The sequence below is a fragment of the Salvelinus namaycush genome, chromosome 42, assembly GCF_016432855.1.
Source record: "Salvelinus namaycush isolate Seneca chromosome 42, SaNama_1.0, whole genome shotgun sequence".
NCBI classification, from domain to species: Eukaryota; Metazoa; Chordata; class Actinopteri; order Salmoniformes; family Salmonidae; genus Salvelinus; species Salvelinus namaycush.
In genome coordinates this window covers 4,675,173-4,687,312 of record NC_052348.1, presented here as the reverse complement: position 1 = coordinate 4,687,312, position 12,140 = coordinate 4,675,173, and the positions used below count along the sequence as shown (strand labels likewise).

The 12,140-nt window shown below is 45.0% G+C and overlaps 1 protein-coding gene across 6 annotated transcripts in view; it reads right to left on the bottom strand.

Annotated features, from left to right (window-relative positions):
* Positions 1-12,140, bottom strand: part of LOC120035100 (pericentriolar material 1 protein-like) — a 40,327-nt gene that overhangs the window by 15,637 nt on the left and 12,550 nt on the right. For 5 of the 6 annotated variants that reach the window (XM_038981874.1, XM_038981878.1, XM_038981879.1 and 2 more), the window contains exons 11-21: positions 10,458-10,667; positions 9,950-10,116; positions 9,616-9,839; positions 8,516-8,646; positions 8,213-8,342; positions 7,845-8,030; positions 7,391-7,569; positions 7,006-7,191; positions 3,127-3,409; positions 953-1,098; positions 188-414 (exon numbers count right to left, since the gene is read on the bottom strand). In XM_038981874.1, coding sequence (XP_038837802.1) covers positions 188-414; positions 953-1,098; positions 3,127-3,409; positions 7,006-7,191; positions 7,391-7,569; positions 7,845-8,030; positions 8,213-8,342; positions 8,516-8,646; positions 9,616-9,839; positions 9,950-10,116; positions 10,458-10,667 — 2,069 coding nt within the window. The remainder of the gene's footprint in view (positions 1-187; positions 415-952; positions 1,099-3,126; positions 3,410-7,005; positions 7,192-7,390; positions 7,570-7,844; positions 8,031-8,212; positions 8,343-8,515; positions 8,647-9,615; positions 9,840-9,949; positions 10,117-10,457; positions 10,668-12,140) is intronic. The other variant, XM_038981875.1, reaches the window with a different exon arrangement.

Below are 12,140 nucleotides of genomic sequence, written 5' to 3'. Positions count from 1 at the left end.
CCCTGACGAATTGAGGCGGTTCTGAGGGGTTGTTCCTAATGTTTGGTATACACTGTGTACATTCTTTGGATTTTTCATTACTTTGAGAACTTTCACTCATACAAAACATATGTCATAACATCAACGAGGAAGGATCGAAAAACAATGGATGGAAGATGTATCTATAAAGGGGTGTTGGAAGGCGTACCGGAGGAGAGGGGTGAGAATCTGGCCAGGCCGGGAGGCAGGTTCAGGGAGGGGGGCATGGAGGAGATGAAGGGGAGAAAGAGACTGGTGGGGGAGAAGGGGGGACAGGCACTGCCGGAGTCCCGGGACGTGGAACCCTGGTTCTGGGCCTGCTGACCTGACGACGAGGAGGGCGGCGGCTGCTGTTGTTGTTGTTGACGAAGCAGGTCGCTCAGCACCAGTTTCAGTCTGGGGACAAATACAGGCAAGTCAAGTGTTAAAACCTAACCACATTCTTGTATTCACAAGTCATGTTTAAACCTGATGTCATGTTCACATGTACTCCAGATAGTCATTTAACCATGATTGGCTATGCACTTAGAGCTATAAACTAATGTAGACATGAGATGCGTGTGAACCTAACAAACGAAAGCTGCAATGAATAAATGTTCAACTGAACTGTAAGGTCTGGAAAACAGACACTGATCATTTCCCTCATGCAATACATTGAGCCAGTGACATTAACATATCATTAAACTAGTAAAGTATCTGGGGACTTCAGATGAGAATTAGCTACAGTATACATAGCAATGTTTGTTGTACATTATCTGTGTCAAATGGGTCCTGTGTGGCTCAGGTGGTAGAGAATGGCGCTTGCAACGCTAGAATTGTGGGTTCGAATCCCACGGTTGGACCAGTACGAAAAAGTCGCTCTGCTAAATGACAAATTTAAATAAACCAATAGAATCCGTATTTCTAGTTGATTTTTTGTGTGTGTTTGTTCTACCTTTCGGCATTGTTCTGCTGCCAGGCCAGCTGTGTGTAACACTGGCTGAGCTGGTGCATGACCAGGTGGACCTGGGGGGAGGACAGGTTGTTGGGCAGCGCGTTGTACGGTCCTGTCAGCAGGGTCTGGAGCATGTAGGACAACGTCTGGAGAGGGGGGAGGGGAGAACGGGTAGGGACAAGGAAAACAGGTAGAAGAGTGAGAGGAAGAGATGTAGAAAGAGTGTGTGTGGAGAGAGAAAGAAAGTTTGAAAGAGATAGAAAGAAGGAGAAGAGAACAAAACTGTATTCATGAACCTGTCTGTCAATTGGTTTCCCCATACAGGTTCTGACACCCAGTCAAATAGGATCTCAAGCCAACGGCTGATTTCTATAAAAGGAATAGCAGCGTTTGCATTTCCATCAGGATGACACACGCTGAATAAATTCAAATTCAACACCATGCCCTATAGGTTAAGTGTCACCGCCACCATGCTATATCAATGACAACGTGGAGAAAATCCATTTAGGCACCTCTAACACAAGACTGGCGTGAGTAATACATTTTCTTTATTAACGTACTTTATTGACCTTAGTGAAATGTAATAGACAATGAACAGAAAGGAAAGCGAGCAGAAATGCCAAACATTACTTAGGTTGCTGCTACCTTTTCTGTAGGTTGGGTGAAAACAGATGTCCTGACTCCAAATAGGTCAGATAAGCTTTGCAATAAATAACTTCAGCCGGACCCCCTCACACACAGAGGGGAGAGAAGGGAGCTGGTGGGGGTGGGGAGATAGTAAATCAAGGAGAGAACATCCCTCTCCAATGTTCAAACAGGAATGCGCCTTTGTCTACATAGACATTTCCCACCGAAACGCTAACACGTTCTACAGCAAATACTGGAACAATATTTCTAACATACAACATGGGGAATGGGCAGACATGACCTAAAAGAACACTGTCGTTTGGTTGTTATTTTGTGATGTCATATTTTTTTTTATAGAAAGGAACTACTGTAACTTGAAATGTATCAGTGGTGGACAGAGTACCCAATTGTCATACTTGAGTAAAAGTAAGGATACCTTAATAGAAAATTACTCAAGTAAAAGTGAAAGTCACCCAGCAAACCAGATGGCACCATTTTCTTTTCTTTCTTTTTTTTTTTTTTTTTACTTACGGAGAGCTAGAGGTACACTCCAACATAATTTACAAACAAAGCATGTGTTCATGACCAACAAAGACATTTACACGTAAATATATTCATGATGACTTTACTCCAAACGGGTGGCGGTTCGTGTGCAAAGTATTATGTCCCCCTTCCCGTTGTAACAAGCCGCCATATTATTTTATTCCACTAGGGACCTTTTGCTAATGTATTAAGTGTGTATGTTTATCCTCTGTTACCATTTAGCTAGTAAATAAATTAAACCAATTTGTGTAGCACTGAATCATAAGGCTGGGGTTTTTGCAGATAAGAGGTTACAACTGTTCAGAATGATGATATGATACAAGGTTATCATTAATACGTTGACCGTTTATGGATGTGATAGGTAAAGACCCTTAGAGTTTAAATCGGGAGATGGTAACTCTTTCAAGAACTGCTCTCGTGGTGCCCCAATTCCTAATGAGTTAATTGTTAATGAGTTAATTTAAATTGGGTAACAATTAAACAGTTATTTGATTAGATAAATAACAGTCATCAGATTAATGAAAGTAAAGTCACGACACAGACCAGGCGTGAATACACAATATTCAGAATATTTGAAATACTTGGTGTACTTTATTTGGCTTAGCTGGTCATGTACAATGGAAACAAACTCCTCATGTCAGGCAAGCTAAATTAACCTCAAGTACCTCCTTTGGTTTGGTGAAATCAGACATGGTTCGATACGTATTCCAAACATTTGAAATACTTGAGGCACTTAATTTAGCTTGGAAGGTACAAAGAAAACAATGGAATAGTCTGAAATGCACACAAATCCCTCATGCCAGACAAGCTAAAATCAATACATTCCAAAGAATTGACATGCGAGGTTCCCTTGATATAGCTTAGCTTGTCAGGTACATAGAAATCAAACTCCTCATGCCAGCTTTCCTCGTACCTGACAAGCTAAATCAGGCACGCCTCAACCATGTCAAATGTTTTAGATAAGCTTATGTATTGGTGTGAGGTGACTTAACTGCTATACCAACCTGCTGGTCCTGCAGTAGGGTCTGACACATGCTGGTGCTGAAGTCCAGCTGCCTCTGTAGTGTGCCCACCTGCTCCTGCCAGTGGTGTGATGCTAACGCAGACCCAGTGCCAGAACCCTCCTGGAATGACAGCTCAGCCGCCCAACGCAGGTTCTCCTGGCGCCTCGCACTCCCGATGCCGCAATGGGCTTGGGACTGTTGTTGTTGTTGTTTGGCTCGAGAACGGGTAGAGGGTCGTCCACTAGCTACAGATGCAAATTGTTGGGGTGGCTTCAGAACATTGCTGGAGAAAGAAGGGGGAAGAGTGATATATTTGTATTATTGGGTGTCCAACGAGTTGTGGGTGCTGCTGTGAATGCATGACCCAATTTTCCCCCAGAACTTTCATGATGCCAAGATTCAAGATTTATTAGTCTTATAAAAACGGGCTACGTATGGTCAACATCATCCAACAAAGTGCTTACTTGGAGGTTCCTTCTCGACAATGCAACAACAATAAGAAAATGCCAACCAAGTAAATGGAAGAACAATACCGTATGTAACCATATATCAATAGAAACCTATGGGGTGGAACAAAAGCCTGCACACCCAGAGTATCTCTCTAGGACTGGAGTTGGGTTAGGTGATCAGGCCTACCACTGTTGTGTCATCAGCAAACTTAATTGTGTTGTAGTCGTGCCTGGCCGTGCAGTCACGATTGAACAGGGAGTACAGGAGGGGACTGAGCTCACACCCCTGGGGTCCCCCATTTTGAGGTTCAGCGTGGCGGATGTGTTGTTAACCATTATCACCTGGGAGCAGCCCATCAGGAAGTCCAGCTTTGAGGGCACTCTGGTGTTGAACGCTGAGCTGTAGTCAATGAATAGCATTCTCACATAGGTGTTCCTTTTGTCCAGGTGGGAAAAGGCAGTGTGGAGTGCAATAGAGATCTGTGGATCTGTTGGTGCGGTATGCAAACTGGAGTGAGTCTAGGGTTTCTGGGATAATGGTGTTGATGTGAGTCATGACCAGCCTTTCAAAGCATTTCATGGCTACAGATGTGAGTGCTATGGGTCAGTAGTCATTTAGGCAGGTTACCTTAGTGTTCTTGGGCACAGGGACTATGGTAGTCTCCTTAAAACATGTTGGTTTTACAGACTCGGACAGGGAGAGGTTGAAAATGTCAGTGAAGACACTTGCCAGCTCGTCAGCACATGCTCCCAGTACACGTCCTGGTAATCCGTCTGGCCCTGCGGCCTTGTGACTGTTGACCTGTTTAAAGGTCTTACTCACATCGGCTGTGGAGAACGTAATCACAGTCGTCCGGAACAGCTGATGCTCTCATGCATGTTTCAGTGTTACTTGCCTCGAAGCGAGCAAAGAAATTATTTAGCTCATCTGGTAGGCTCGTGTCACTGAGCAGCTCTCGGCTGTGCTTTCCTTTGTAGGCTGTAATAGTTTGTAAGCCCTGCCACATCCGACGAGCGTCGGAGCAGTACGATTCGCTCTTAGTCCTGTATTGATGCTTTACCTGTTTGATGGTTCGTCGGAGGGCATAGCAGGATTTCTTATAAGCTTCCGGGTTAGAGTCTCGCTCCTTGAAAGCAGCAGCTCTACCCTTCAGCTCTGTGCGAATGTTGCCTGTAATCCATGGCTTCTGGTTGGTGTATGTATGTACAGTCACTGTGGGGACAACGTCATTGATGCACTTATTGATAAAGCCAGTAACTGATGTGGTGTACTCCTCAATGGCATCGGTAGAATCCCGGAACATATTTCAGTCTGCGCTAGCAAAACAGTCCTGTAGCTTAGCATCTGCTTCATCTGACCAATTTTTTATAGAGTCACTGGTGCTTCCTGCGTTCATTTTAGCTTGTAAGCAGGAATCAGAAGGATAGAATTATGGTCAGATTTGCCAAATGGAGGTGCGAGGGAGAGCTTTGTACGCGTCTGTGTGGAGTAAAGGTGGTCTAGAATTTTTTTCCCTCTGGTTGCACATTTAACATGCTGATAGAAATGAGGTAAAACTGATTTAAGTTTCCCTGCATTAAAGTCCCCGGGCCACTAGGAGTGCCGCCTCTGGATGAGCGTTTTCCTGTTTGCTTATGGCGGTGTACAGCTCATCGAGTGCGGTTTTAGTGCCAGCATCGGTCTGTGGTGGTATGTAGACAGCTACGAAAAATACAGATGAAAACTCTATGGGTAGATAGTGTGGTCTACAGCTTATCATGAGATACTCTACCTCAGACGAGCAAAACCTTCCTTAGATATCATGCACCAGCTGTTTACATATATGCATAGGCCCCGCCCCGTGTCTTACCAGAGGCTGCTGTTCTATCCTGCCGATAGAGTGTATAACCCGCCAGCTGTATGTTCTTAATGTAGTCGTTCAGCCACGACTTAGTGAAACATAAGACATTACAGATTTTCATGTTGAAAAAGTCTAGCGTCGGAACGGTTTGGCCTACAAAACTACTACGACTATGGAAAGATGAGACTCTCACGAACATGATGTTTTTCTCCATTTTGCTATACAAGTGTCACGGGACTCGTCTGAAGGTAACCCATGCAAACAAATAGAAGTATGGAGGTAGTTTAGTGGCAACAAAAATAAGGGGTTAAATATGTGTCCAAAAAAAACTAAAATATTTCCTGATCTTTCTTAAAATCTAACTGTATATATTTTTTTTTACTTCTCTATGGTAGGGGGCAGCATTCGGAATTTTGGATGAAAAGCATGCCCAAATTAAACTGCCTGCTTCTCGGGCCCAGAAGATATGATATGCATATAGAAAACTCTAAAGTTTCCAAAACCTGTTAAAATAGTGTCTGAGTATAACAGAACTGATTTGGCAGGCGAAAACCTGAGGAAAATCCATTCAGGAAGTTTTTTTTTTTTTTTTTGTTTTTTTTGTAGTTTTCTATTCAATGCCATTACAGTATCCATTGACTTAGGACTCAAATTGCAGTTCCTATGCCTTCCACTAGATGTCAACAGTCTTTACAAATTGTTTCAGGCTTGTATTCTGAAAAATGAGGAAGTAAGAGTAGTCTGAATGAGTGGACCCTAAAGTGTCACAGAGCTTTTTCATGCACACGACCGAGAGAGTGCCTTTCTTGTTTACCTTTTATATTGACAACGTTATTGTCCGGTTGAAATATTATCGATTATTTAGGCTAAAAACAACCTGAGGATTGAATATAAACATCGTTTGACATGTTTCTATGAACTTTACGGATACAATTTGGATTTTTTGTCTGCCTGTTTTGACTGCGTTTGAGCCTGTGGATTACTCTAGAAAACGCGCAAACAAAACTGAGGTTTCTGGATATAAAGAGACTTTATCGAACAAAAGGAACATTTATTGAGTAAATGAATGTCTGCTGAGTGCAACCATATAAAGATCAAAGGTAAGGGATTAATTTTATCTCTATTTCTGACTTGTGTAACTTCTACTAGGCTGGTTACTGTTTGTAATGATTTGTCTGCTGGGCTATGTTCTCAAATAATCGTAAGGTATGCTTTCGCCGAAAAGCATTTTTAAAATCTGACACCGTGGTTGGATTCACAAGAAGTTAATCTTTAAACCTATGTAAAATATGTTTTGCTTTCTGAATTTTTATAATGAGTATTTCTGTATTTGAATTTGGCGCCCAGCATTTTCACTGGCTGTTGAAGAGGTGGGACGCTAACGTCTCACGTACCCAAGAGAGGTTAATACCCAAAGTGGTCCTAAAATTATAAATCAAATAGATAAACGAGCCATGGTATGACCATCTTAAAACAATTCCCTATGTAGCTTAGTCCCCTCCCACGGCTTAGACTTTTAAAAGGTTAAGACTATTGTGCCCTGAATAGGAAAAAAATAAAATGGGTATCCTTGTATGAATTTCACAGACCTGCCCAGTGTCTTCCTATTGCTGTAGGATCTCTGCTTCCTAGTGGAGTAGAGATGCAGGTCATCACTGGAGCTGGACTCTGCGCCGTCCTCTTCTTCTTCCTCCTCCTCCTCAGCACCCATCTCAGAGGGGTAGCCGTCCTCGTCTAGCTGACAGGGGGTGGAGCCGCCCCACGTGGCCATGGTCCTGAGGAGGAGGGGAACAAGTAAATTAAGGCCCCACTCAGAGACTAAACCGATCTCCCAAGGCACTTCATGTAGATATGAAAGCACACAATGGCTAAAAGCGTCATTCTACTTGTATCTGCAACATTCAGAATGTTTCACATCATGGAATTCCCCCAGATTATTTAGGGGTCTTAATTTAGGGGTAACGCTTCGCTCACCTCTCGTCCCTGCTAAGTGGCTGTGAGGTGGCGTGTCCCTCTGGGTCCTCCATCTTGTAGGGGGAGTCGCTGAGGCCGCTCCTCCTCTGGTGCTCGGCCATCAGGGACTCCAGGTGCTTCCTCCGCTGCCGCAGCTCCTCCCGCAGGATCTGGTGGCGCCGCATCTCACACCACAGCTGCTGGAGAACCATGAAGGTAAATGAGCAGTGTCATTTTCATGGTTACATCTGCAAGATAACCCACACACTACTATACAGCTCCCGGACATCCAGCCATGGCTAACTCGGTTACGCTAACCCTTACCAGTTAACCCTCAAGAAAAGCCTTGCACTGAGCGGGTGATACAAGTGTTCCATTTGATTTTGTCAAGCAAGCACTTTAAGTCTGTGGGATGAGCATTCTATCCTTGATGTTACAGTAAACTGACCCTGTCAAATCAAAATAAAGAACCCACCTCGTTGTCGGTGACAGAGGCATTAGCAGCAGCCTGGGCTGTGGGTTTGAGCACAGCGGTGGCAGCAGGAGAAGCATTGGCTTTGGGGGCTGCAGCCGGAGCAGGGGGAGGGGCCGGGGTGGAAGTTGCAGCTGGGGGCTTCCTCATCAGGGCCTGTTGGCTCACTGTGCTGCTGGACACTGACGACTGGAGAGAAGATGGGAGAGAGAGAGTGTGTGAGAGAGGTTGTCTCAAATAATACCCCATTACCAATATAGAACACTACGGTTAAAATAGGTCAGAAAGAAGTTCTGACACCAAAGCCTTTCAACACAATCAATCAGGAAATAGGGTGGTGTGTGATCAGTGTGTGTGCGTGCACGTGTTACCTGCAGATCGGGGCAGGCCCACTGCAGGTCCTGGATCTTGTCCTGGATCTCCATCAGCCGCTGGCGTTCCTCGTGAAGCTGCTGCAACTCCTGCTGCTGCTGACAAAGCTTCTCCTCATACAGCTTCTCCCTGAGACACATAGAAAATATTTTAGATTCACAAACAGAATCACCAGCTGTGTAATTCACATGCTTAAACGCACTCACTTAGATATAGACACAGGTACTTTCATACACTTGTTATGGTTCCATGGCCTCTACCGCGTGTGTTGGTGCTCCGTATGGGTGCGAGTAGTCTCCTACCTGGCCTTGTCTGTGAGGGTTAGGTCTCTGGGGCTCTTGCCTGTGGAGGAGGAGCCAGCAGCAGCACCTCTGGTGTTGTTGGGCTGCTGGTGGAGACCCTCGTCGGCTGTGGTGGCATCTGTATCATCACTCTGGGAGATAGGAAGTCACACGGTTACTATTCCATAAAGCCATCGCCCATAAATGACTCAAATTCCAGCTCTATTTTCTTGGACTGCAAAAGGGTCCTCTTCCACTCAGAACTGTCTCGACCACTCAGCTGCACCATGGTCATTTTAGATTCTATACAATGTGTTCTATTTTGTATTATTGGCTTATATGTGTGTGTTGATATGTTTCTACTCTATTCTCTGCTTTTGAATTTTTTTTTAACTGAATGTTATCAGATCTTCAACCAAAACCTAATATGAGACAGAACAAAAAACACAATGACATACTAATTTCATAAACAAAATTATCCAACACCCAATGCCCGTGTGAAAAAGTTACTGTCCCCTTGCACTCAATAACAGGTTGTGCCACCTTCAGCTGCAAAGACTGCAAACAAACGCTTCCTGTAGTCGAGCGGTCTCTCACATCACTGGACGAATTTTGGCACACTCTTCAATGCAGAACTGCATTAACTTAGCAACATTTGTGGGTTTTCAAGCATGAACTGCTCTTTCAAGTCCTGCACTTCAGCTTCAGCTCACAGACAGATGGCCTGACAGTTCCCTGTAGAATTCTCTGATACAGAGCAGAATTCATGGTTCCTTCCATTAAGGCAAGTCATCCAGTTCTTGAGGCTGCAAAGTATTCCTAAACCATCACACTACCACCACCATGCTTGACAGTTGGTATAAGGTTCTTACTTTGGAATGCAATGTTTGGTTTGCGCCAGGAATAAATGGGACATATGTCATCCAAAAAGTTATACTTCTGAATCATCTGTCCATAGAACATTCTTCCAAGAGTCTTGATGATCATCCAGGTGCTTTTTGGCAAACTTGAGTCAACTTTTTGGATGAGATTGGTCCCATTACTGACTTGCACTATGGGGCCTACAATTTATTTCAGATTCTATATCTCTCATATGCTATGTTTCTAGTCATTCCTCTCACCTGCACCATGGCCACCAGCTCCTGGAGCTGCCGTAGTTTCTCCTTGGCGGTCTGCAGCCGGTGGACTTTGTGGGCGAAGTCTGCGTCCTCGTTCTCCAGGCTGCTCCTTCTGCTCGACCCCGAGCCCTCGCTGTCCCGGGCCCCCCGCACCTCCTCTTCATCCTCCAGGGCATCGTCATCATCGTCGTCCTTGACCTGGTTGTAGGGGCGGTTGTACTGGCACTCTGGTGGAGACAGAAACAATGAGGGTTAGTGAGATGAGTGGGTTGTGTGTGTGTGTGTGTGTGTGCACGTACAGGTTGCAAGCATGTAATGTGCGTATATGTCACGCTACCTATGGCTGAGGGGATGTTGAGGCTGCGGAGGTTGGCTGCTGCAGAGCGGTTGTTGATCTCACACTCGGTGTTGAGCCTCCCGTCAACATGGTTGTTGGTGCTGCCGCCTCCTCGGCCGTTGGTCAGACTGTTCATTTCTGTCCAGTTCCCAGAATGCTGTGGGTTTCTGAACAGGGGAAAGAAAGATGGAGAAGAGCGTCAAGTCTCAATTTCACTCCCCGGTGTGATTTGCCCTTGTTATAAAGGTTTAGATAATATCATTCCCATTTCTTAGCCAGGAAAGTAATTGAGCACAAACGATATTTTACATTAACCAGGTAATTTGGGGTACATGAAGGGAACAGATTATATGCTTGGTTTGAAACTAACCAGTTATTGTCCGTGGTTGCCGGTTCGAATCCCAGGTCTGCGATGCTTAGAATCAGAATTGGACATGGTCCACTAATAAACAGCTCTAATGAGGAATAATAACGACTTCACCCTATTCCGTCCGTGTCCTTCAAGTACCTGATGTTGGTGATGGGGGGCCGGCGGTTCTCCTGCTCCGAGTCGAACATGGTCTCCAGCATGGAGCCGTCCTCCTCAGTCTCCTCCTCCTCCTCCTCTTCCTCCTTCACGTTCTCATTGACTGTGTCCACCATCATGTCTGATGTCTGCTCGTAGTACTGCACCAGCTCACGCAGCTCATTCAGACGCTTGTGCACCTCCTTCAGCTTGCTGTGGTGGGCAGGGGGGGGAGAGAGACTTAGGCCTGATTCCGTTTTAAAATGTCTCAACCTCAAGGACTTAAAAGCACCGTAAGTGAGACTTGCAAGCAGTCTATTCCTTTTGAGTCACATTTCAGAGAGAGTGTGGAGGAATGAATGGGGAGACATGGAATGGGGGAAAGAGACTAAGGTTGATACATGGACAACTGATTCAATGAAGGAGAGACACTTGACTAATTGGATCTATTGTTCATTCATCAGACTAATGAATGAATGAGAGGGATAAGGGTGATGGATGGTAGAGTTTGTCTGAAGGAACAGTGCAGTATGGATCTTCAGCTGCCGGTACCAGAGAGATACAAAGGGTGCATGCTAATAGACTGAGTTGGTTCCCTCTACTCTGCTTCATCGGCAATGGGTTGTTTTCATTTAGTCCAGGTAGTCCCAATAGAAAATGGAACACTGGTCACTGCAATAATGTTTACATACTGTTTTATTCATTCCATATATTGTATTCTAGTCAATGCCATCCTATTCAACTATTGCTGAATATATACTATTCTATCCTACAGACTCACAAAATATTCTATCCTCAAAAAAAAGAAACGTCCCTTTTACAGGACCCTGTCTTTCAAAGATAATTCTTAAAAATCCAAATAACTTCACAGATCTTCATTGTAAAGGGTTTAAACACTGCTTGTTCAATGAACCCTAAACAATTAATGAACATGCACCTGTGGAACGGTCATTAAGACACTAACAGCTTACAGACGGTAGGCAATTAAGGTCACAGTTATGAAAACTTATGACACTAAAATGGCCTTTCTACTGACTTTGAAACACACCAAAAAAGAAATACCCAGGGTCCCTACTCATCTGCGTGAACGTGCCTTAGGCATGTTGCAAGGAGGCATGAGGACTGCAGATGTGGTACTGTGAGAGGCCTAAGACAGCGCTACAGGGAGACAGGACGGACAGCTGATCGTCCTCGCAGTGGCAGACCACGCGTAACAACAGCTGCACAAGATCGGTACATCTGAACATCACACCTGCGGGACAGGTACAGATTGGCAACAACTGCCCGAGTTACACCAGGAAAGCACAATCCCTCCATCAGTGCTCAGACTGTCCCAATAGGCTGAGAGAAGCTGGACTGAGGGCTTGTAGGCCTGTTGTTAAGCAGGTTCTCACCAGATATCACCGGCAACAACGTTGCCTATGGGCACAAACCCACCATCGCTGGACCAGACAGTACTGGCAAACAGTTGTCTTCACTGACAAGTCGCGGTTTTGTCTCACCAGGAATGTTAGTGTTCTGCCATGGCCAGCAAAGAGCCCGGATCTCAGACCCATTGAGCACGTCTGGGACCTATTGGATCAGAGGGTGAGGGCTGGGGCCATTCCCCCAGAAATTGTCAGGAAACTTGCAGGTGCCTTGGTGGAAGAATGGGGTAACATCTCACAGCCAGAACTGGCAAATCTG